Source organism: Oryzias melastigma, linkage group LG17, assembly GCF_002922805.2.
Source record: "Oryzias melastigma strain HK-1 linkage group LG17, ASM292280v2, whole genome shotgun sequence".
NCBI lineage: Eukaryota > Metazoa > Chordata > Actinopteri > Beloniformes > Adrianichthyidae > Oryzias > Oryzias melastigma.
The window spans coordinates 10,127,293-10,154,083 of NC_050528.1; the positions used below are offsets into that span (position 1 = coordinate 10,127,293).

General features: G+C 38.9%; 1 protein-coding gene across 5 annotated transcripts in view; it reads left to right on the forward strand.

The window, feature by feature from the left end:
* tnr (tenascin R (restrictin, janusin)) overlaps positions 1–26,791 on the forward strand; it is a 193,067-nt gene that overhangs the window by 125,568 nt on the left and 40,708 nt on the right. For 4 of the 5 annotated variants that reach the window (XM_024273657.2, XM_024273658.2, XM_024273661.2 and 1 more), the window contains 11 exons: positions 457–576; positions 687–830; positions 3,641–3,756; positions 9,523–9,673; positions 13,429–13,607; positions 13,751–13,841; positions 14,272–14,372; positions 16,324–16,426; positions 17,172–17,261; positions 20,606–20,739; positions 20,859–20,988. In XM_024273657.2, coding sequence (XP_024129425.1) covers positions 457–576; positions 687–830; positions 3,641–3,756; positions 9,523–9,673; positions 13,429–13,607; positions 13,751–13,841; positions 14,272–14,372; positions 16,324–16,426; positions 17,172–17,261; positions 20,606–20,739; positions 20,859–20,988 — 1,359 coding nt within the window. The remainder of the gene's footprint in view (positions 1–456; positions 577–686; positions 831–3,640; positions 3,757–9,522; positions 9,674–13,428; positions 13,608–13,750; positions 13,842–14,271; positions 14,373–16,323; positions 16,427–17,171; positions 17,262–20,605; positions 20,740–20,858; positions 20,989–26,791) is intronic. The other variant, XM_024273660.2, reaches the window with a different exon arrangement.

A 26,791-nucleotide genomic window follows, 5' to 3' on the forward strand; every position in this document is an offset into this window, starting at 1 on the left:
AAATCTATGCAAAATTTGTCACTTAATAAACTTCTAAAAAAAGACATTAAAATTATATTTCAGTAATATAAAAATAGATATATACATTGATGCAATTTAGATTTAAGTTATAAATACTGCCACCAACTTAATTTTGCACAATGTTAGGAGCTTTTGTTTAAGGGAAATTTGAGTTTTTTAAGTTTTTTTAGATTATTTATATATAGCTTTTTAGTTGAAAACATTTTACAGAAAGTTGCAAACGATAAAATATTCATGTTACAAAGCAGACTGTCTGTCTGGCATGTAAAAATATGTTTGTTAGCTCCAAGGACAGAAAGGCTTAAGAAGCTAAAGCCAAAATGTTTTCTTTTTAGACTTTTAACTTTTTTTTCACACACAAAAATGAACTAGAGTTAAATAAAACCCTGAAATGATCCGTTTCAGCTAAGGAATAATAGTGTAATGTTTCCACAGTGGCTCCAGCCATGAACCTGAACGTGCGAGGGGTAACGGATCACACCATCGACCTGGAGTGGGAAGGGTCGGTCATGATCACAGATTTCTTAGTGACCTACACACCAAGCACACCAGGAGGTAAGTGCTGAGCTGAGTTCACCTTTCAGGGCGGCTAAGATTGCAATGTCATTTTCTTTATGTTTCTGGAGTAACTTTTTACCTGTTTTTTTTTTTTTTTTTTTTTTTAGGTGTGCAGCTGGAAATCAGAATTCCTGGGAACGCCACAAGCTGCTCCATCTCAGGGCTGGAGGCAGGCTTGGAGTACAACATCAATGTGTTTGCTGTCATCAACAACACCATCAGCATTCCAGCCAGCATCACTGTGTGGACCTGTAAGCACTTCTCTAAACTTTGCTTTATTTATTATTTTACGCGTAGACTCACATTCATCCAGGGTGATTTCATCCAAGTAGACAGGAAAAATAAGACGTCAACTGGAGTTGGTTCATCTTTTATTAATAAAGACGTTTCGCTTTTTCTCCTAGAGGCTTCCTCAATTGAGAAGTCCAGTTGGCTACTTTTTACCGACTACGTTGGTGTATTTATCATTTTTGTTTCAAATTCATAATTGAAATGACACTACAATGTGATTCAGACTGGTCAGATCCATTACTAAACTTCTTTATTATTTTTTTTTATTATTTCGCAGTATTTCAATGTAAATTTGTCTATAGATTTTGGTTTTCTAAAGTTTCAGTGAATATTTAAACCCCTTAATGCAGGAGTGTCAAACTCAATCGCACAAGGGGCCAAAATCCAAAACACCTCTTAGGTCGCGGCATTTATTGAACACTCTAGAACTAAATTTTTAAAACTTTAAAACCATAACTTTTTAACATAATTATGAACTAGGTATGTAGCATTACCAGCTATAGTGCTAGTGTGAATGCTACAAGCTGAATTTGGCAGCTGAAGATGCTGAAATTGATAGCTGAAAACGCTGGAGCTGATGACTGAAATCACTGAAGCTAATAGCTGAAAATGCTGAAGCTAATAGCCAGCTAAAATATTAGCTGAATGCCAAATTAGCCTAAAAAAACAAAACGCCTAGGTTAGCCAAAACAGCTAGCATGTTGCTGAAGAAATAGCTAAATGTCAAAATAACCTTAAAACTGAAGAAAGCCTAAATTAGCCAAATACAGCTAGCATGTGACTGAAATATTAGCTAAACTCCAAAACAACCTAAAAAACTAACAAAATAACCCTAAATTAGCCAAAACAGCTAGCATGTGACTGAAATATTAGCTAAACCCCCAAAGAACCTAAGAAACAAACAAACAAAAAAAGCTTAAATTAGCCAAAACTGCTACTTAAATATTAGCTACACTCCAAAACATCCTAAAAAACAAAACAAAACAAAAAAACTAAATTAGCCAAAAACAGCTAGCATGTAACTGAATTATTAGCTAAACTCCAAAACAACTTAAAAAACTAACAATATAACCCTAAATTAGCCAAAACAGCTAGCATGTATACTTAAATATTAGCTAAACCCCAAAAGAATCTAACAAACAAACAAAAAAAAGCTTAAATTAGCCAAAACTGCTACTTAAATATTAGCTAAACTCCAAAATAGCCACAAAAAAAATTAATAAATGCCAAAATTGTCCAAAGGCCAACAGAATGCCAATTTATAAAACTCTAAAAAATTAATTTTTTAACATGATTATGAATAATAAAAAGACGGGAATATTATACCTGAATAAATCAACTTAAACCTTAAATAAGTTTCAATATTTTATTCTCGAAAAAAAAAATATGTTGTCAAAATTATTACGAGATAACATCGGGCCATTAATAACAATAAAATAAAATGATCTCTAGGGCAAGATAGAATTACCCGGAGGGCCGGACTCGGCCCCCGGGCCTCGTCTTTGACACATGGGCCTTAATCCCTGTTGTCTCAAATGTGCGACAAACCAAATCAGCTATAAAATTATCAACATGTAGCATTTGCTTAAAAGCAAAAACACAAGTGAATATCTTTTTTTTTTCATTGCTGGAAATTATTTCAACACACACTCACACGCACGTACACACACATGCACAGACAGATAGCAAGTACAGTCGTTGGTCCTGAAATAGAATACTCCAGTTTTTTATTGTTTATGAAGTGTTTTAGCTGTAAAATAAGTTACAACCTATTCATCACAACAGCTGAAATATAATAAAAATAATCTATTATTGCAATTTGTAGACAGTAAAATGATCCTCCATTTCGTAGATAAGTGAATTTTATTGCAGGTATGGATACATTTTCAGCAATAAAGTTAATTTGGGCGATTAAGCATGAGAGAATCATTTTTCAGTGGGTTGAAGATTTATGGAGTCTTCTTTGGTGATGCAAAAATATAAAAAGGAGAATATGATTATGCAAAAAAGAAGTATGTTTTGAAAAATAGCTGCGTATGGACAGAGAAATCTATTTTTACGGTTTGGAGGGAAGTAAATGGGGTTAGTCTTTGGTGCTTTATTCTTCTTTTGTGTAATTTTCAACAGAAAAATAAAAATGTACATTCTTTATATTAAAAAAACTTAAAAAAATATTTAATAAATGTGTTTAAGTGAAACAGATTTTCGCCCTTTCTAGGTTATTTGTAATTACGGTGTTATTAAAGAACATAAAAAGAGATTCAATTATAAATTTCTACCAATCACAAGTATTGATCTTTCTTAACATAATTAAACAACTTTTAGGCTTTTTTGGCTCAATTTTGGAGAAAACACAAATCTATTTCATTCGTGTTTCTCACATTTTTTAGGAAAATAGTGCGATAGATTTCCAACCTTTCTGTGAAAGACGTGGGATACACAAACAAATATGAACAAATGTCAGAATTATTGATTTTTGTTTGTATTTCTCACTCATGAAAAGAATGCAATTTGTTGAAAGAATGGCAGCATAATTAATTTCCCCGAGATATCTTGGATTTTTCTTCAAAAATGTTGTCATCTCAAAGTTTTATTCAAAGTACTTTCCTTCACAACATCAGAGAGGAATAAAAGATAATGAGGAAAAGGGAACAGGCAAGGACAGAGAAAGGATTCAGCAGTGGACACGCTGATCGTTTAACGGAGTCACGATTTATGGTTTCCGTGGGGCCACTAAAGAACGGTAATACGTGTCCGACTTGTTCTCCAGATCTCTCCAATCCTGATGGTTTGCTCTTCAAATCCATCACAGAGACGTCAGTGGAGGTCCAGTGGAATCCCTTTTATTATTCCTTTGACGGATGGGAAATCAGCTTCATCCCCAAGGTAGAGCATCGCAAAATTAAGAAAAATGTACAATAACGGATTTATGACTTGTTTTGTGTTGTTCTTATGCTGCTAAAAATGCATGACCTTTGTGCATTTTCCGGTTACCTAAATGGCTTTGAATCTTCAAAATTAGCTAAAAAACAGGAACAGAATGAAGTTTAATACTGTTGCAACTTATTGGCAACTGGCAAAAAACACCAAACTTAAAAGAGTAAAGAATGCTTTGCATAACTCAAATCCATACAGTAGATCAGACTTTAAGCCTTAGTCATATGTACCCATATGGGTGCTGTAAATATTTAATCATAAAAATGGAACATACCAATGTCATAGGGGTGGGGAGTGTATCGTGAAGTATTTGTAAGCTAATGTTGGATACATTAATGACATACAGATGACTCTGTCATACGATGCCCTTACGCCTCACTCTAGTCTAGACAAAAGAGGTGATTAACGCATTCTCACTCTCAACTCGTCGTGTATGGACTTATTGTTTGGGCACTTTTTGACATTTTGGGTGTTTTTGACGACTTTTGACTGCAAACCGATGTTTCTTAATCCGAGAGCCGCTTGGTACCGGGCCAAAGACAGGGAAAAAACGCATATGATAATCAGGGGTCACCAATCTTTGGGATGTGGACCGGTCCGGCACCCTAACCTGATTCCGGTTATGATACCTGGTTCCAGATACCTGGTACCGGGTTCCAAGAGTTGGGGACCCGTGATGTAATAGGAACAGCCAGCACTTCAAAATTTGTCAAGTTGGGGACACCAAGGGGCCTCCGACCATATATCCATGACAAGTTGGGAGTGAGAAAATGGGAGTGAGTGTAGAATTACCAGCCTCTCACTGAATGTGCACAAAAAGCTGAACGTGTAAAGAAGGTCCGAGCGAGCAAGCAGGGAGCAGGTTCCCTTTCGATTTTGAATCTGGAGGTGTGTGGAGACAGAGGACCCGGGACAACAGTTTTTAAGAAGAGGGGTTAAAAGTTTATTTTTGTTTTGTCTACCAAGAGCGTCCTCAGTCTGTTGGAGCCAGGAGCCTCTGTCAAAAAAATAAAATCACCTGAGAGTTTGCACACTAAAACATAACATACCAGGCGTATATAAAATCACCACAAAACACACAATAATAAAAGAATAAATAGGATCATGCAATTAAAAAAATAACCGCTCTGGTATAATAAAAAAACACTCTCAGGTGGCTAAAAGTGGCTGGCGGCTGGGTGGCTCAGTGGGCTAGGTGAAGGGCTGGCAATGCAGAAGCCCTGGGTTCGATTCCCAGGGTTGTCCACTGATCTCCATCCAGATTGGGTCCCTAGGCAAGACCCTTGACGCTGCTGCCTAACCGGGTCCCTGTGCCCCTCAAGTACAGGGTTGTGTCAGGAAGGGCATCCGGCGTAAAAACTCTGCCAAATCACTGATGCGAAACAGTGGGTGCTGTTACGCTGTGGCGACCCCAAAAGGGATAAGCCGAAAGTGAACCACCACCACTCTCAGGTGGCTAAAAGACAGTTGATAGAGGGGTACTTAGCTCGAAGAGGGGTGTATCGTGACCACACCCCTCTGCAATCCCAGCGTCGCTTCCCCTTCTTCAACCGCTGCCTGACTCCTGGCTCTACTCCTCCGGCCGTCGACCTGGCCGTCGACCTGGCGCTGGCTGTCCAGCCGCGCTCCTCCCGGCCGTCGATCTGGCGCTGGCTGTCCCGCCCCGCTCCTCTCGGCCGCCGACCACGCGCTGGCTGTCCTGCCGCGCTCCTCCCGGCCGTCGATCTGGCGCTGGCTGTCCCGCCGCGCTCCTCCCGGCCGCCGACCACGCGCTGGCTGTCCCGCCATGCTCCTTCCGGCCGTCGACACGGCGCTGGCTGTCCTGCCGCGCCGCGTTTCCCCGGCCGTGGTGGCGTCGCCACGCCACACCACCTTGAGCCCTGCCTTCCCCCTTTCTCTCTCTTCTCCTTCTGCTGTACGTTTCTTTTAAAAAGGGTCTCTAATTGGGCACACCTGCCCTCAATCCTGTGGTGTGTTCAAGAGCCCTCCGAATTAAAAGCTTGCAAAGTAAAAACATTTTTTCACCCCGTTACATCCGTACATGTTGTGCAGGTCATATGTAGGTATATGTAGGATGCCTATAACTTACCCAGAAAAAACTACACTCTGTCTAGTTTTCATGTTTCTAGCAGTCAGGCGTGCAATTGAACAGGCTCCTTATGCAGTCCTCAGGATTTTTGGGGGGAGAGGCAAGCACAGAAATTTATATGACACCCCCGGGTCTCCCTTACTTAGCCTTACGTGTTTAAAGTGTTCACTACTACCTATAACCCCCCAGCATGCCCCTAGAAAATATGTGCATGAACATCTACGGCCTTGATATTTCCTGCAGACCACCTGCATACAGACAGCCAATAGCCCCCCGTAAGGGCAGTTTTGATTACCGCCTTAGATGTCGACAGACCTGTAACCACTCACTTTGGTTTTCTGGGTATCCGATGGATCACACGTATGAAGATTTCATCTCTCGCAATAAACAAAATGTGTAAATTTTCAAATGTAAACAAACATTCTGCTTCCATTGTAGAAATTCGTTTGATTTTATTGCTGATTTTATTCTTTTAAAGCCTTAGACCCGATTAAACTGATAGGATTTGTGAAGCTTACCGGTCGTTAGGCAGTTGAGCCATTTATCAGCTTATCCCATTTCCTTTCAATTCCACATCAGGACCGGGTTCAAAGTCCAAGAGCAAGAAGCTTTTATTTGGAAGTCCTGCTGTATATTTAGGTACACGCCAATCTCATGTCCTCTCAGAAATGAGTTTTTTCCTTTAAGGTGTTCTCGAGAGAAATATCCCCACCAAACATCAAGCTTTAAATCTGTTTTTTTTTAGACATTTTAAGGATACAACGTTTGTTAATAAAATAGCAAATGTCTTCCTGCCTTTCTCATCCTCCTCTTTAATGCAACTGCTCTGTCACTCTTCGTGCAAGACCCCCCATCCCTTTCTCCTTATCTTCTCATTATAGTTTCCATCCACCACCTCTCGGCTGTGATCGGTAACCCTTTCCTCTCTAACGACCCTCCATCCTCTCGGTGTGCATGTGCTCTTGTCAATCACACGTTCCCCCACTCTCCAGGCTCAAGGGAAATCATATTAAGACTTGGCAGCCCCACCTTCTCTTGAGTTAATCCAGTAGTGGGAATTTAGACAATCTCATAATGGAAGGAGGCATGAAAGCCGGCGGAAACAAATACAAAATTCTCCACAAAAAGAAACCGGAGAGAAAGGAAGAAGGGATCTTATTTAAGCATTATTCCAAACAGCTAGAGTGCGTTGCATCTAATTAATTTATACAAATGAGTGAGCTAATACAGATTTAGTTCTACGGAAATGCTGCATCATCTAATTAATATGACCATAAGGAGGCATGACCCGCTGTCTTCATCAGTTCAAGACAATTGCAGGGATTTGGATCAACAAGGACACCCAATGTTAAATTTAAGTTAAATCAAACTCGCAAATCACAAACTTTCACACCGGATCGATCATAGCCAGGAATAACAATGAATGACAGCTTCCATCGGGGCTCTTAACCAGCGAGGGAAAGAAAAAGATGAAGGCGCACGTGGTGTTCTGCAAGGAAGGAGCTGTGGTTTTGAATGAGGCAGTACGAGTACGGTACATTACATATGTGAGGGCTGTGAGACAGACGTAATGTTAGACATGAATCTCCATCCACCACCATGCCTGCACATGACATTGGTATCTGTGCTGAAAGCATCAAGAAAATGTTGCTAGTTCAAGGTTTTCTCTGAAAAAAGGAGAGAACTGAAGGTTAGCTGCGGCAAGACAGAGTACATATGTATGAATGAGAGGAACCAGAGTGGAATGGTGAGGTTACAGGGAGCTGAGGTAAAGAAGGTGGAGAATTTTAAGTTTGAGTCAAACATCTAGAGAAAGGAAGAGGCGTGTGCAGGCAGGTCAGACCAGGCAGGGAAAGTGGTTGGTGTGATGTGTTTCAAAAGAGTGTCAGCAAAAATGAAAGGAAAGGTGTGGAATACAATAGTGAGAACAGTAGGTTTTGATTTGGAGAAAAAGAAAAGAAAGAAAACTCTGAATGCTGTGGCTCCTTTTGGAAATAGTAGATGGATTGGAGTGGGAATGAGTGGATCACGAAGACGGCTCATGTCAGAAGATTTGGAGATAAAGTAGCCAGATTGAGATTGTTTGTGGATGCTGTAAGAGTCACTGATGACAGAAAAACATCCAAGAATAAAGTTAAAGTCCCACTCTGATCCAATTTTGCTCTGTGATAAAGATATTCTCAGTAGTCTTTTAAAGTCCCCTCCTATGAAAATCATGTTTTTTTTTAAATTTTAACATGTATCTGTGGCATTTTTCTTATAAAAGAACAAATGTAATAATTTCGTTTTTGCTTTTCTGAGTATTTCTCCTTTTAAATCTCTATCAATTAAACTGTCGTAGTCAGATTCTGTTTGAATAAATTATCTTCTTTACGTCACAACAACTATGTTGCACATACACTAAACTCCTCATCTGGTCGGGCTAGCGTGTCTAGTTCAAGTCCTGGAGAAGATTAGATGCCATCTTCCCATAGACTGCAGTCAAAGGAGCCGCCGTTCGCATTTCGGTGGTCAAATCAACCACTAATTTTTGTGAGTTTCATACAATACTTATGGTAGCAGGGCTGAGAACGCTGGAAAGTCTTCCCAAGACTCCATGGAGCTTCTTGATGTGACCACGGAAATGGTTCATTTGACTGCAGTTGTAAAGGATTGTAAATCAATGAAAGAGCATTTTGATGTTAGCTTTCAAAGAGGAATAATAATAATACTAAAATTAAAAAACAAAAGATGAAAGATGGTAAAATAAAAAAAAAACATGCACCCTACCTCCACACACACCCTTACACATAACCACTCCTTGTCCTGAAAAAGGTCGGGGACCACTGATCTACGTCACAGGTACAAGCTACTTCAATGGCTTTCTTTTTTTTTTTTTTTTTAATCTTAATCCTAATTTTCTCCATCATAAGAAAAATGCACCAGTTGGTCTTTAAGTGGAAATTGTTTGTGTAAAAACCACGAGGAGAAGAGCATATCCATTCATTATTAAGCTATGCTATAATTGAATATATTAATTCAAGTTCAAATACACATTTTGACATTTTTAAACAGTTTAAAAAAATCACGTAAACTCAAATACAGCTTTCTGTAACTAAGTGATTAGTTAAGGCATATACTACTACTAAGGCATATTTTCAAATAAAAGCACAATGATCAGTATGCAGAAAAAGAAAAGGAAGTAAGAGTCGCAATTTTCAGAAAAATGCTATTATATATGCTGCATTTCCACACCTTTTATCGTGAAGGTTTTTTGGACAGCAGTAGGTTTAACATCTGACAGCAGGAGGCTCGTTTTTGGCTCCGACTCTCTGAGAACAGCTGGATACAGCTGGGGGCTCTGCATAGGTAAACGACAAGCCTTTGGATAAAAAACAGAGTGCTTCCTCTGCAGAACACCACTTGGGAAATAGCACTTTTACAAACCCAATTTTTGCAAAGCTTTATGTTTTGGGAATTTAATGTGCTAAACCATCCAGAAATGTACAGGGGGGAGTTAACAAGAAAAAAAGGGTTAGCAAACCCGGAAAATTCACCAAATTAGCTTATGTGATTTGTCAAACAAAGGAAATATTTTTTTACTGACTTGTTTCTCTCCTTTTTCTTTGCTTTGTTTTTTTTTCAAGGATAATGATGGAGGGATGACTGCACAGTTGCCAAGCACTATCAATTCATTTGTACAAACCAGTCTGAGACCTGGAGAAGAATACACAGTTAACCTGGTGGCGCTCAGAGACCAGGGTCGAAGTCAGCCTGTTACCGCTACTTTCACAACACGTAAGTATAGTTAGAAATGACAATGAGCATTCTGGAGCCGGGATAACCATCTAACCATGGATGATTGCAGAGGACTGAAACCTCTTAATGCTCATTTTGAGCTCATAATTGCCAAAAGTGCTTGTTAATGACATATATATATATATATATATATATATAATTTTTAATAATGTAAAATAATATTGTTTAGTTCCTCTAAAAAATCCAAACTTGATTTGGAAATGTAATTTGTTCAATTTTATTGTCTTTACTAAATGTTTTCAGAAACCTAAATGTATTAACCTTCATGAACATGTAACAGTACTGCAGTGTTACTTATTTAGTGAGAAAAACTATTTTTAACTAGAAAAGTTGCATTACCTGCGATAATTCTAACGTGAATGCTTTTTGCTGAATGTGGTTGCTGAAGAAATGTATTTTAATTGCAGAATAATATCATGATGTGCTAAACCTTTTGATACCAAACTTGCAGAAAGTGCACAAAGAATTTGAAGAATTTCATTAAAAATCACACTGTTGCTGGAATATTAGCTTAACTCAAAATTAGCCCAAAAAAACCTTAGTAGATGCTAAATTAGCCAAAAACTTTAGCGTGTTGCTAAAATATTAGCTAAACTCAAAATTAAAAATCTAAGTAGCATTGATGTTACTAACAGTCTGAACCTTTTGATACCAAACTTGCATAACTTGCAGAAGGTGCACAAAGAATTTGAAGAATTTCATGAAAAAAATCGCAATGTTATTGAAATATTAGCTTAGCTCCAAATTAGCCCTTAAAACCTCAGTAGATGTCAAATTAGCTAAAAAAACAATCACGTTCCCAAAATATCAGTTTAACTCAGATTTAGCCCAATAAAACTCAGCAGATGTCAAATTAGCCAAAAAAAAGGCTAAGATGTTGCTAAGATGCTAACTTAACTCAGAATTAGCCCCAAAAAATCGGTAGATGCTAAACTAGATGAAAACGTTAGCATGTTGCTAAAATATTAGCTAAGCTCAAAATTAGCCCTAAAAACCTCAGTAGCATTAATTTTCTAAACATGCTGAATGTTTGATACCAAACTTGCATAATTTGCAGAAAGTTCATAAATATTTCAAGAGTTATGTAAAAAAAAAAAAATTGTGTTAAATTTCAATAATTGCGTAAGTAAAAGTAAAACCATGATTGTCCTGAACCTGCTGAATGGCTTTATTTGCATAAATTGCATAAATTTGAAAAAATTCCCATTCATATTCAGTGGGGCTGAAAAATCGCATAAATTGCATAAAATCTTAAAAACCTTAAAATGTGCGAATACTAAAAGTAGGAATGTCAACAAGCTGAATGTTTTGATTGCAGAAATTGCCAAAAGTTTGGGTGAGTTTTTATCAATCAAAAGACGCATGGAAGAATAAATAATGAATAATAATAATAGAGAAGCAGGATCACTATAGTGTGAATACCTACAAAGCTTTCACACAAATGTTTCCTGTTAAGTAGCTGTTTGGTTGTCTGTTATAAAAAGCCCCGTAGCCAAAACATGTCAAACACTCCCAACTTAATCAATTAGGCAGAAGTTTTTCTGCCATCTTCGTGTTCCCGGTAAAAGCCTCACGCAGGTACCGACCCGCTCCTCATCCGGCTGACACCTGCCTTGACAGCTGTAATAGATCCAATTCAAATTTTGTTCATAACAATTCCGACTATAACATCAGCAGTCAAAACACCATCAATTTCCTGTCAAGGTTTTCCTCGTTTTTGTCGGCTGTAATTAAGTATGAATTAATAATTCATGGCACGCTCTCATTAATGTTTGACGACGGCTCGCCACATGACACCTTATTGGATAAAGAAGAGAATTTGAGGGAAATGTATTATTTATAATAAAGATTTATCCCTCCTTGGCGATATGGGGGGCGTGAGGAGGGAAACCGGAGGGAGTGCACAGCTGATAAGGGAGCTGGTTCTTGGCAACTGTCTTCCTGAGGATGTTTTCTAGGACGAGACCCAAGGGGCCAATTTCTAATACAACAAGGATCAGGACGGAGCTGCAATATGTCAAACCTGAGTCTGAGACTTATTTAGATCTCAAAGGTTCTGTGACTGCAACGAAATATCGGAGCGCTAGTGCTAAATCACTCAGGTTGTAGAGATGCCGTGTGGGTCTGACCCGTAGCCAGCAGTAGAGAATCATTCTGCCATTAAACTACAGTGTTTTGCTTTTCACTTAAAACATTGTGTGCTGTTAACTTTGTGGCGTGCAGTATTGTGTTCTTCACACCTAGTTTAGCAGTAATCGCTTCCACTTATATAACACTGACTCAATTTGATCGAAGAAGAAAATGTCAGCGAGGATTATGTTTGCAAAGTGGAAAACCTATAAGACCTCAGGACCTATAACAATTGTGAAGATGCTTTGGTAAAAATGCATAATGTCACAATTTGGCACAAGATAATCCTGTTTTATATTTGAACTGGATGTAAAGAGGAGTGCGGTGAAATCGTACCACAAAAAATACCAGCTAAAGGACATTATATAGAGGAAATTAAATATAATTGAAATACATTTTCTTAAAGGGCTGAATCCATATATAATATATATATATATAATATACTATACATTATATATATATATAATATATATATATATATATATATATATATTATATATATATAATATATAGTATATGTATATATATATATATATATATATATATATATATATAATTTCTGCAATAATATATAAAAATATATTATCTTTGGCAAACTAATGGACATTCTTTTGGCAAAATTCGTTGTTTTTGCAGGCTCATTAATGCTGCATTCGATTGGAATACAATTTGCGTGGCCCACGCCACTTTCGCCACTTGGCAAATTCGCTTCTTACTGCCTGCCTGAGCTTGACGCTGAATGTAGGAGGAGCTACCAGCTAATGTTTTTAGCATGATCGCTACATATAGCGATGTTTGTGGATATCTTTCTTAGAATGTATTTAATACATTGATGATGTTAAGAAATTAAGTTTATTTATTTTTAAGAATTCTACAAAAACATCGTAATCACATCTCCATGTTTAGGTTTATGGGATTATTCAATGATTTTCCCGGTAACGGAGGCTTCTATCTCACTCTGGGGGCTGTGTTTTCTATGAAGCCGCCTTCTCAGTGTTTCTGTGTCTCTGTGTGATTATCTTGCATTTACCCGTGAGGAGAAAAGTAAAAAACAAAAATAAAATTAGGGGACCTTTTTTTTTTTTTCTCCTCAATGAAAATAAGCAAAATTTCTCAAAGTTCTTAAGGCTCAAGCTGGCAGCCAAATCTGCGGCTCTCTCGAGTTAGCTAGCCTCTACGTTTCACTCAAAAACAACATCCGAACTTTTGCAAAGCTGTATGTGCATATTTTATCAAAAATTAAAGCATTTTGCCCATCAACGCTAGCTCCTAGGAGAAAGTAGGTTTGTGTGTTAGTCTGGGGGCGCTTCCTGGAAGGGGCTGTTCCCCACTTTGTGACATCACAATGTGAGAACCAACTGGTTTTTGTGGATTGGGAGGTACTGGAGCTTAGAGTTTTAAAGGAATGCTCAGAGATGTGTGAATGAAGTAAAATACTGATTTATAGTGAGGAATTAACATTATAATACACTTAAAAGCTCAAAATGTGCATGATATAGAGTAGACCCTTTAAAAACATGTAAAACCCCAACTATTAGCAACATTTTGCAGGGTTAGAAATGAACAGGTAACAACAAGATGACTGTTCTTCCTTTGGTTTACAGTGATTGATGGTCCTACCCAGCTGATTGTGCGGGATGTGTCAGATACCGTTGCATTTGTGGAGTGGACGCCACCAAAGGCGAAGATAGATCAGATTGTGTTGCGCTATGGTCTTTTGGGAGGAGAGGGGCCACGAACCACATTTCGTCTCCAACCAACCCTGAGACAGTACTCTCTACAGGTATAACCATTACATTCAGTGTGTATGGAAACATAAGGGAGTTTGTTTATTCACATAAGCAGTATCTATGCTATTAAAAGTGTTATTATCTGAAGGAAATAAATTAAGAAAAAGCTGAAATACCTCTGTCTTACGTTCCACAGGTTCTCCGTCCCGGCTCACGATATGAGGTGTCTGTGAGCGGAGTAAGGAAAGGAAACGAGAGTGGATCTATTTCCACCCAATTTACAACTGGTGAGGTCTGACAACAAGCAGATGTGGTGATACTGCTGTGTGATCTAATGCCTGCCTCAGGGAATAAAACAGCAATGACATATGGCCGTATGCATGCTGCAGTGTTTATCTGCACTGGATCGCTCTGTAAACAGCTGTTCAAGGTCACTGTTAGTATGTTAACATTTATTTAGAGGACAGGATTTTATAATAAGAAATTATTTATTTCTTCAAATTTCATTTATAAAGACGTATAAAAGCGTAAATGGTGTTTATGTTGAATTGTTGTAGCAAAAATCTGCATGAGGTTGCTGCATGTGGCAGTTTTAAAAGGATTCATGAAAATATGTCATATTTCGTAATATTGTTTGTATTTGATGGACTGAAAACTGTGCATTTTTGCTTGTTCACATTTGCTGAGAATCGGTCTCTGTGTCCCCAACATTGTTAGCTTTATCGTTCTTCTCAGAGATCGATGCCCCAAAGAACTTACGACTCGTATCCAAGACCTCCACCACGCTTGAGCTTGAGTGGGATAACAGTGAGGCTGAGGTAAAAGCAAAACCAAGAAAAATGATTTAACGTATGTCTTAATATTTATATTTATGACTTTTGTGAGTCATTTTGATGAACTTTTTTTTACAGGTCTTGACTCGAGCTGCGTTCTCACCGGCCATGTCAGTAGCTGCGTTTCCATTGATTACAAAACTACACTATTTGAATTTGCAATGATTAATTTTTTAACAATTTAGTAAACTCGCATTTATTGGAAGAATTGCACTTGAAAGAGGTGGTTTTTGAGGCGTATTAAAATAAGTCTCTGCACGCCAATTCGATTTCTGAACTTCTGTATTCAGAGCACTCCACGTTTTTAAATCCGGTCGTGAGCTCTATGTACAAATGAGGTGTTCATTGATCACAAGCTGGTAGTTCACCCGCTCGGCTGCTAAAACGCGAAGTGTAACCAGTGAGGGACTCAGATTTGGTAGTGATGTGTAGTTAGCATTCTTTTCACGAAGGAGAAGCTAATAGTTGCGGTTTCTGTCAGGCCCCTTTACTCTCTGGGGTTTTTATCACAATCCCCCCCCTTTTTTTTTAACTCAATCTGTATTCAATCTGGGGCCAATTTCAAGAAGTAGGTTAAACAAATTTAGAGTTCAAACCGGAACTCAGAGTTTACAGACTCAAAATTTGCAAACTCAGAGTTTTCGGTTTCAGAACAGCTGAAAAGAGTTGAGTCAATCAACTTGAAGTTGTTGGAACCAGGTACAGGTTGGAGTGTCACGACCATTGAAAGCTCTAATCAATGGAGCAAAAACGGCACGATTCACCATGGCAACCAGAACAAACACCTTTGGGCTTCATACTTCCAGGGACAGAAATTGATGTTTTCCTACAAGCAGATTCACATTTTCCGCAAAAAGATCAACACAGAGAGAGAAAAAGCGAATACTGATATTAATGAATGGTTTGGCACGGTAGATGTTTTGACAGGCATCTCCAGTGTTTAAGGTTAAAGATTTCCATTGTTAAGGGTTTTAAAAGAGGAATAGAAAACTCGGTTTTATCAATAACGAGTCCCTGGAAAACAATATCGCTCAAATAAAAATGAATTGGAAAACGCCGATTGCCAAATCCTCTCCCGACGTAAATAACATTCTCTCTGGATGAATCCAGCCTCCTCATCTTCGGGATCCTCTATGAATGGACGATTCAAGCGCAGACCGGCTGGGGAGACCGCCGTGCTGCCGAGCGCGGAATTTCGCCATCCAAGCGCGAGTGCCGGTGTCCGCTCCACAGTCCGATCTCGCACTGAAACTGCTGTTGCACCACCGTTTCACGTCCGCGGCCGTATATCGCCCGTTGGACTACTAGTCCGCTGCTAACAGGGGATGACATGTTTTCCGTGCTCCAGCCGTGATATTGCCGTGTAAGCCAGTGGGACCGGGCCATAAGAAGGGGCGGAAACCGCAGGGAACTCTAAGTTTCCGGAAGGAAACCTGCTCCAGACCAGGTTACGTTCACAGACTCAGTTGTCATAGTGACTGATTCTGAGTTTAGCTTAACCCGTCTTTTGAAATGGGTTTAGTTTCACCCACTTTCACGGGTTTAAGTTACCTCTGTTTCTGAAACCGGAAACTCAGAGTTTTCCTGAATTTGGAGTTCATTAACTCAGAGTTTCAACAAAACCTGCTTCTTGTCATGACATTTTAAGATTCCTCCAAATTTTAATGCCTAAATATCAAAAGTTGCTGAAAATGAAAATTGTCAAATTAAACGTTTTTGGTGACTTGTTTTTTATACTTTTTTTTTTACAACAAAACTATATATTTCAATTATTCTTCTAGCCATGAAACATTGCTTTTTGTTTTTGCCCTCTCACAAAACCTTTAAAATAGTAACTCCACATCTTTATGGGATAAACTTGGAGGGCGGATATTTTATGTGGTGATTTCAAATGTTTTTCTGCTGTGAATGTTCAAATAACTGTGTTTAAATGTAGGTGGATGCCTACCAGGTGGTCTACAGCACTTTAGCAGGAGACCAGTATGATAAAGTCATCGTACCTCGCAATGGGGGTGCAACAACAAAAACTACCCTCACGGGTGAGTGAGAAAAGAGATGTGTTTTTCCTTTTTTTTTAACTTGCTGTGTAGTTGATCTTTCATAAATTATTTACCACCAACATCTGCAGAGGTCTTATTCTCTGTGTGCTGTTTGTCCTGGTGCCTTTGATTCTTATCAGACTGCTTTCATTTGTAAGGAAGCTTGGAAGTGTTTGTGTTTTACACAGCGGGATTATGTCGAGAACTAACATTTAGCTGACGGGCTACTGATCGTATCTGTGGAATTTTTTGTCGTCCTGCGGGCATATTGAAAGGCTGTCAGGAAGACGGGTCAGCCTGGATGTTTTCCCTGAAAGGCCATAGTGCTGTAAAGGGCATGGCCTGCATGAGAATGGAAGTAGAAGGTCCTAGTGTTATTCAGCTCGGCCACAGCAATCGATGTGCTCGTTCTTCCTCCATCACTCTCATTTTTCCTTTTCTTCACCCTCCCTACTAATAATCTGTCATCCACCCTCATATTTTTCATCACTCATATTTTTTTTTTCCATTTCCTTTTGAGCAGGTCAAGAAACTCAAAAGTACTCAGTTTGATTTGAAGCTGATCCATTATGCAGATGGAAAAAAAGAAGAGTTTTTCATGTAAATTCTGCTCCCCACAAGAGCTAAATAGGCTCTTCTCCTCAAACTCAGCTGATTTGACGTACTTTTGTGTGATGAGGAGGATGCAAAGCTCTGCCATGCTGCCTGTTAAATCTTCTGTTCTTTTTCTGTCTTTGCTCATCAGATCTGCTGCCAGGCACAGAGTATGGAATTGGCATTTCTGCCATGAAAGGCAGCAACCAGAGTACACCGGCAACAATGAATGCCAGGACCGGTAAGTGAATTTGAATACATGCTCAGCTCTGAAAAGACAGCTATAGCTTTGTGCATAAATTTGAAAAAGAAGTCAGGAAATGTTTAAAAGTGATGGAAAACTGGGTTTTTGTCGAGGATTGCAGAAGAGTCTTATATTCCAACAAGGCTGGCCCTGGGCATAGCCGACCTAGGCGGCCGCCTAGGGTGCCGTTTGCTGGAGGGGTTGCCAAGTTGCAATTAATTTTTATTTTTTTTTTACAGTTCAACACATTACTCATTTTGTTTAAAATATTTTAAAAAGTTAATAATTAAAAACATGAATAAAATAACTCAAAAGTTTGACATAATCAGTCATTTTGCCTAGTGCTGCGCCCCTCCATGCCTGACGCAGCCCCTGTCGAAACTAAGTGGGGGAGGGGGGCACATGGTGTTATCTGTTAGTACTTACTTAAAAGTTTAAAGAAGAAAAGCAACGAAACAAGGGACAGCTTTATGGACAGTAAAAAAGGAAGAGGGGGAAAAAACTGACTAAAAGCAGAAATATGTCTGTTTTATTTACATTCAACTGCTTGAAAATTCACCCCTCCTCTTTTCTGTCTAAAAAATACTTTTGTTTTAGGTCGGAAAAGAAGAATTTAACTGGTGATCTATATTTTCTTTTACTCTTTTTAAACGAAAATATATTAAACTTTTAACGCACCGAAATCCCGTTTTGCCTAGGGCGCCATTCAGCCCAGGGCCGGCCCTGCACTCCAATCATCTTTGATCTATTTTAAAAGCATTCCCAGTGTTTTTTTAATTATTGTTTATGCCATTTTTAGCTCAAATCAGAAAACCTGTATTGTTTTCTTGGACATAGTTGTCATGGTGCAGCGGTAGGGTGGTCAACCTCTGTTTGGAAGATTGCAGGTTCGATTCCCGCCTTGTCCACCCATGTGTCGAAGTGTCTTTGGGCAAGACGCTTCGACACATTGCTTCAGTGGTTACAGGTTGGCGCCGGTGTTCAGCAGTGGTGCAGCCATCAGTGTGTGAATGTGTGCATGAATAGAAATGTGACTGTAAGAAGCACTTTGGGCCTTCAAGGAAGGTAGGAAAGCGCTGTACAGGTATACGCCATTTACCAATTACTAGGGGTGTAACGCATCACAAAACTCACGGTTTGGATCGTGTCAGGGTTTTAGGGTCACGGTTCAGATCATTTTTCGTATCAGTAAAAGGAAAAAAAACACAGGAAAAAATAACGAGATAAAAGCCTAAAATTACTATTTTGAAAAGCTTCAAAACATAAACTTGATAAAACATATATACAGTACTTCAAAGCATAAATATACACTCACACACATCGTACATAAAAACATTTGCTCATTGAGTCTTATTCATAAAAACAAAACACCTAAAATGCATTTTTTTTTCGTCCTACCCCCCAAATGTCCAAATTAAATCATTAAATAAAATGGCTGAAATTAAACTTTTTGGGGGAGGGGGGATCATGGGAGGAATGTGCTAACGGAGGGGGGAGGGTAAAGGGTGGGTTGGGTTTTTATTTGAACTTTTGTGTCTTTGTTTTTAACTGTAAAGCGCTTTTAGCTACACAAGTATGAGAAGCACTTTTTCAATAAATTTTAATTTAATTTAATTCAAGTGAAAGCATCAGAATGAAGCGGAGTAGACCTTTGGGCCTGCCCAGTCTATTTTCTGTATCACAATTAAGCTCTTTTTCTAACAGCATTTTTTCATCTGCTCCTGATTCACAACCATTTGAAACAAAGACATACCCAGACATGCAGTTTTAAGTTTAGTTTTCTTTAAATATGTCGTTCCTCAAGAACATGTTAAAAACTCCAAAAAGACTATTTTCATCAGAGCGGGTCTTTAAACTGTCACCAGGCGAGAGGATGATTGCAAACTGGACTGCCTGCTGCCATCTAGTCATTATTTAACATTTCATTTTCAAACTGTGCTGTGGGCCACTGCTCCAACCATTAAGAATGTTTTAGAAAATTAACCAAATTAGACACTGGCAACATTTGTGCCATTTAATGGAGGTGTGCGGCCGTTTAATGTTATCAAGCTTGGGTCAAAGTTCCCATTATAGCATTTAAAAGCTGTAATTATGCATGGCATTTAGCTAATAACCCTCTTTTTTTTCTTCAGTATTTGATAGACTATTGGAATTTTTATCCCGTGTTAAGCTGTTTAGCCGATAAAGGAAAAAAGGTTATGTTGAATCGTCCTAAAATAACACAACGTTTCAGGGTGGTGCTAATTTTGGTCATTATTTTGTGTCAATTTTATCTCTCTTGTAGCTATTCTGCCAATTGGAGATAGTTTTACCTTTGGGAAAATTGTGCACCTACACTAAATGCTTCTTTGAAACTTTGAAAAATATCCATATTTTATATTTTTAAATTTAAACTTACAAATAGATTCCACTGCTATGTCTGGGTTTCTTTGAGCAGAAGGGATGAGTCATTTAGAGAGTATTTTTACTTCTTCTGTTCATTCTGATTCTAATAAGCCTCAGACGGAGCTTTAGTCACTTATATTTCAGGCAAACAAGGTGAAAAAAAGAATAATTTACTGATGATCAAGTGGGGAAGTTCAAGCTCTTTGAAGATGAAAATTGAAAAAGAAAGTTATCCTTTCATGTCAGAGTGGCACTGACAATTAGTAATTACACAGAGAATAGTTACAGGTTCCCAAAGGGAAGAACAGAAACCTGCTGACACTGCCAAGATTAGGTACAAATATTGTAAAAAAAAGAAATTATCAAAGTTTTGGTGGATTTTGTGGGCAGCTTTTAAAGTCCATAGAGTCCAGAGCTGATTCTCTTTTAGTGTAAAGGAAAACAATTGTTTTATGTGTTATTTAACCAAATCAAAAGTACAATTAGGGTCCACTCGCCTGCTGAACAAGTCCTGTGTATATATGGAGAAACTACCCCGAGGGCTTTAAACCAGCTCTCCAATATACCAAAGCTGGTCTTGTTATCTTTTAATACAGAATTGTTGAAGTTTTCCGTGATGGTGGCAGTAAAGTTAAATCAAATATGATGATATAGCAAATGTAAACAAATCCAGAGAATATCTGATAACAGAATATGCTCATTATTCAGGAGTTTTGCAGCCGCAAGATCCTCCTGCAAGTGATTTTGTTTGTGTGTTATTGTTTCTTGCCATAATAATTGTATAGCAGTTTGAAAAAAAAAATAGCACAATTGTGGATATTAATACTGCATGATTTTTGCCTCAGTCCTTGTAATACTCCCTTACCTTGTGCATATTACATCAATGGATCAAACAAGATGAAAAGTTTTCAAATTACTTGTGTATTTATTGAAGAAATGTTTTTTTTATGCTTAAGGTTTGGATGAACCAATGGATCTGACTGTGACAGCTTCGACTGACAAGACCATCACTCTGGTGTGGGGCACAGTCCAGGGTCCAATCGACCTCTACAAGGTCACCTACACATCTTCCTCTGGCGCCACTTCAGAGGTAAAACATCCAACGGAGTTTAGCTTATTTAGTCTATTTATTGTCTCAAATATGCATATAGTAAAATAGAGTGAGAGCAATTCCCTTGATCGTGGTTTATCTGATTCATCCTGATCCAGCTGACAGTCCCTAAAGACGTGACCAGCACCACTCTGACAGACCTGGAGCCAGGAACCGAGTACACCATTACCGTAGCAGCAAGGAGAGGAAGACAGCAGAGCAACGCGGCTACCATAGACGCCTTCACAGGTAGAAGAAAAAATCGGATTTAGCCATCTAAAAAGTATTAGTTTGTCAAGGAGCAAATAAAATACAGAAAAACGGATAGTTTAGAAAGAGGGGGAAAGGCCTTTGTATTTTTGTGTTGTCAAACTTCTTTAAGCAGTCTCACTTCAACCTGCTTAGTCATCAGAAAGAGGTTAGATAAGTGAATTCCCAGGTGTATCTGCACAGATAATGACATAAAAGATTGGCTTGTTACTGCAGAAAGATGGAGACGATTCCAGTATAAACAAGTTGAATGCTGAACAAACTGCTACTTTCACTGTCTGCTTTCAAGAGTTAAAAGGGCCATACCATGAAAAACCTACTTTTTGAGCTTTTATACTGTTCGTTATTCACTCTAAACAACCCCAAAGTGGTATTTTGATCCATTCACGCCTTTTGATCCATTCACGCCTTTCTGAGTAATCTTCTAAAAACCTGCACTCTCAACAGCAGCCCCTCCCATACCCATGAAAATGAGCAAGTCCTCACGTGATGATGTCACAGGTTGATAACTGCCCCCTCCAGTAGCTGTCTGCTCCGCCCCCAGGCTAACAGACATTTTCTCCAGAAAACTAGCGGTGATAAGCTAGCTTTGCGAGCCTCCCACCCCCGGCCTGTGCACAGTCGTGCAGACGCCGGTTGTCTGTGTTGTGGTCCAGTTTAGTGATAAGCAAGAAACGCTCATTCGATTTAACGTTCAAACTTCATGAAGAAACTTCTGGTGAGGAATCTGCAAAACATGTTGGGTGGATCCTGGATGTATCTGAGAATGGCACAAGGAGATGGGGGATATTGGGAGAATGGCTGGAGAAACGGAGTGGACTATTTCCTGGTGGAGAAACGGAGAAGGCTGTTTCGTGGTGGAGTTAGGGAGCAGACTATTAGCTGGTAGAGAAAGGGAGAAGACTATTTGCTGGTGGAGAAATGGCAAAGATTATTTCTTGATGAAGAAAGAGAGATGATTATTTCCTGGTGGTGAAAGGGAGATGACTATTTGCTGGTAGAGAAATGGCACAGACTATTTCTTGATGGAGAAAGGAAGAAGACTTTGATGGTAGAGAAACAGAGCAGACTATTTCTTGATGAAGAAATGGAGAAGATTATTTCCTGGTGGATAAAGGGAGACGACTATTCCTAGTGAAGAAACAGAGCAGACTATTTCTTTGTGAAGACGGGGAGCAGACTATTTTCTGGCGGAGAAACAGAGCAGACTATGTCTTGGCTGAGAAAGGGGGAAGAATATTTTCTGGCGGAGAAAGGGAGCTGAGTATCTCATACAGGAAAATGTGACCAAAGATTTAGGCCATGTCTACACGTAGCCGGGTATTTCTACAAACGCATATCTGCTGACCTCCGTTTTACAAAAAGTGTTGCGTCCACACGTGATCGTTTTAAAAATAATTCCATCCACACGTCCCCGGATACTTGCGCTCTTGGACGCGGTTATGAGCTTGTCAGAACAGTAGTTGACAGTGGAAAATTGGAATTTCGATAGTAAATCCTCCTAATGGAAACACCACAATTTCGAAAAAACTCGCGTTTTTCGAAAAAAAGTTTATGCGCTTACAGTGGGTGGCATTTGGGGCGTATCGAAACAGACATTTTTCGCAAAACTGTTTTGGAAACACTTTTGTCGAAATAGATGCGCCTCTTCGTGTGTCTATCCTGAGCGCAACACGCGGACGGCAGGAGAGTTCGAACAGCTTCACGGCTTCATCTGCAGCTACACTTCTGCAGCTTGGAGACTGAAGATGCTGAAATCTCGTTTGAGGAAAAGCGCGAGAGCAGGGACAGAAACTTAAATGCATCTGGTCATGTTATTAAACAGAAAAAGGTCCAGCAGCTTACTTGCTGGAATGGTTATTTTTTTAAAAAAAACCGCTGAACAGGTTTCTCACCTGAGACTGTCAATAGACTCTGCGCGGCACGCGCTCTCCAGACAGAGCTGTGACGTCACCACAATGCTCCTTTTTTAGTGAATTAAATAAAAAAAATACTTGTTCTCATTCATCGTCGTGTTTTTATTGACTCATCGCGTGAGTTGGTTCGTGAGTTCGCAGCTAGTACTGACGTGTATGCATTAATTGTCGCAAAAAGTGACGTTTAAAAACGCAAATCACCGGTTATTCATGACCACACGCAGACGCAAAACCAGAGTTTTCCAAAATCTTCACTTTGGCCGGAGTTTTCCGAAAGCACCGTTTTTGACTAAAACCTCCGATTTCGTGTGGATGATGGGGCTAAACGTGTAGAAATATATTCGTTTTAGCAGATACCCGGGTACGTGTGGATAAGGCCTTAGAAGAACTGGTACGTACATGGATTATTGAGTAAAGGCAGAAAGGTTCTCGTGAAAAGGATTTTTGATACAGAGATTGATGATGCTTCAAATAGAACAGAAATATTTACCCCCGGTGCTAATCAGAACAGTGTTCTCATCATTACAATAAATCCGGAAATGTTCATCTGGTGTTGTCTTTCTACATTTTTTGACCAAATTTCACCACAAAATGACCTATGATCTGGGAAAACAGGGATACACAGTATTTACATTCATATTTTTAAGAGCTTTGATTTTTTTGTGTGTGTGGTTGACACGCTGACAAAGACAGCTATAGGTTGATGTAATGAAATAGACGGCACCCTCGAGGAGAAAAAGGCAAAGCCTCACAGATCGAGTCGTTTTACCTCTGGGTATGAAAAGAGTTCACAAAAATAACTCATATTTTATAGATAATTTGGTTTTCAGTGTTCCAAAGGTAATATATGATTTACTCTGAAAGACTTAAGAAAATCATGGTATGGCTCCTTTAAAAGCTGAGACAGTGGAGTAACCAAAGTTTGAGTTGGATTTTAACTCAAATATTTAATGCTAGGTTGCCATCAAACTTTGAGCTTTTCAGCTTTTTTTCCTGTGTTTAATTAGTTAAACTGTGGCAGCATTTAAGCTAAAAAAGAAAAAGCTTAATGACCCTTAAAGAGTTTAGAAAAACTTAGTTTGCATATTGTAAATGTGCATTCATTAGGGTAGTTTATGAGCTATTAAATTCCAACTCTCTTCCTTTCGCATCTACATGTATTCTGCATCCTTAAAACCTCACTACATTTTTTCAGTTGGCATCTTCAACATTTCATGCTTCCTCTTGTGTCATCTTGTTTTGTCTCCCTTGTTTTCAGTCACAGACTAGTTATTTTTTGGGCTCTTGTGTTTTTCCATTCATTTTTCAGATCACTTGTCAATCTCCCCAGCTTTTTAGGCTCATTTTCTTCTCACACTGAAGCGTGAAGTGAATTTCAGTTTCAGAATAGGATGGTGTTTGAGCGATGTGCTAACCAGATGCCAGATCTGTCATTCACTTTTTTCTCTTACTTCTTGTGACCATTGTGGAACATGTCGCCATCACATTCACCTCTGATCCTTTGACATTTTACTTTAACCTATGATGTTTTCTCCGCCTTGCATCATTTTTCTTTTTTTAAATTGTTCTTTTTTGTTGTTGTTTGGATCTCCATCTTCTTGCAGTTTTTCTTTACTTTATGTTTTTATTTTTCCACCTCCATACCTCCTCCGTTTGAATCATCTTCTACTACACCCAACTATGACAGTGGTCCTTTATAAAACAGTTTCATTAGATCCTTTTTGCTGAGCAAAGCCTCTTAAACTCAGGGCTCTAATTTTCTAATACAGTGTTCTGAAACTCTTCCAAGGCAAGAAAATTGGACACAGTATTGTTATTAATATATTATTTTAGTTAGAGTGTGACAGTGCACCACATGACAAAGTTTCCTCTCACAAAAACAGCTTCTGCTTGTCAGCGCAACAAAAATACTCATTAAGACTCACAGAGTGAAACTCTTACGTTTTAATAACAAACATTGCTTCTGTGTAGGCATTGTTGTTCCATCCCATTGGCTTCTTAGCCATTAACTCTGCAAATGGCTTTCTGTCATCTTGATCAAAGATGGCACTTTTATCCAGGCCACCAACATGGACTTCATATTAAAAAGAAAAAGAAGACAGTAATTCCTACTTTTATATTTAATCTACAATTAAGCCAAAACTGCTCAATTTTTTTGAGCCATCTATGGTCATTTTTAGTGAGTTTTTAAGATGTATGCAAGGATTTACAATCACACGGACTGCATATCCCTAATGCACACTAGCATGTCATGAAGAATGCTAGAAGTTAGTAGTTTAATCAGGATGAATATGAATGCAAAAATAATACAAAGTTGAGGTGAGGAGAACATCTTTATTTGTACAATTGTTACTGAGTTCAGTAGGCTATAGAGGCTTCATCTCAACATATAAATATCAGCAACTCACTGAAATTTAGGAGTGGGAATCTTGAGGCACCTCATGGTTTGATTACGATTCAGAAGGAAATGATTTGATAATAAAACGATTATTAATGCATCCTGAATCTGCATTGTTTTCTCTTTACCACAATACATTAGACCATATTACTGACTTTTCTAAGGCGGCTGATAAGGTTCACATTAATGCAAAAGGCACAACACAACGACAAAAGCTGAAGCACGATGACGAAAGGTACAACGGAAATGAACAACAAAGAGCTTCAGTAACTTGAAATTCCCAAGTCGTCACACTCTGACGTATGGTTAAGGACCCCTCCACTTCAAAAATGGACATTTTGGGTGTTCCCATTTGCTGTTCCCATTAAGGAGTCAGGGGTCCGGGCTTTTGTCTTCAGGTTATTGACTTTTGTTGTTGTGCTTCAGTTTTGTTGTCAGGCTTCAGCTTTTGTCGTCGGGGTTCATCTTTTGTCATTGTGTTGTCGACTTTTTTTGTCATGCTTTAGTTTTTGTGGTCAAGCCTTGGCGTTTGTCGTCGTGCTTAGGCTTTTGTTGTCGGACTTGGGCTTTCGGCGGCGGGCTTCAATATTTGTTGTCTTGCTTCGGCTTTTATTGCCAGGCTTCAGCTTTTGTCGTCGTGTTGTTGACTTTTGTCCTTGTGCTTCGGTGTTTGTCGTCGGGCTTTGGCTTTTGTTTTAATGCTTTGGCTTTTGTTGTCGTATTGTCGATTTTTGTCGTTGTGCTTCAGCTTTTGTCATTGGGGTTTGTCTTTTGTCGTTGTGTTGTCGACTATTGCTGTTGTGCTTCACTTTTTACTGTCGGGCTTCAACTTTTGTCCTCGGGCTTTGGTTTTTATTCATTGTGTTGTCGACTTTTTTCGTCATGCTTTATTTTTTGTGGTCAAGCCTTGGCGTTTGTCGTCGTCCTTAGGCGTTTGTCGTCGTGCTTAGGCGTTTGTCGTCGGACTTGGGCTTTCGGCGGCGGGCTTCAATATTTGTTGTCTTGCTTCGGCTTTTATTGTTAGGCTTGATTTTTTGTCATCAGGCTTCAGCTTTTGTCGTCGTGTTGTTGACTTTTGCCCTTGTGCTTCCGTTTTTGTCGTCGGGCTTTGGCTTTTGTTTTAATGCTTTGGCTTTTGTTGTCGTATTGTCGGCTTTTGTCGTTCGGCTTTGGCTTTTACATCATCGATTAGTGTCGTTGTGCTTCAGTGTTTGTTGTCAGGCTTCAGCTTTTGTCACCGGGGTTTGTCTTTTGTCGTTGTGTTGTCAACTATTTTGTCATGCTTTAGTTTTTTGTTGTCAAGCCTCGGCTTTTGTCGTCGGGCTTTGGCTTTTGCCGTTGTATCGCTGATTATTGTTGTTGTGCTTCAGTTTTTGTCGTCAGGTTTCAGCTTTTGTCGTCGGGGTTTGCCTTTTGTTATCATGTTGTGGACTATTTTTGTTGTGCATCAACTTTTGTTATCAGGTTT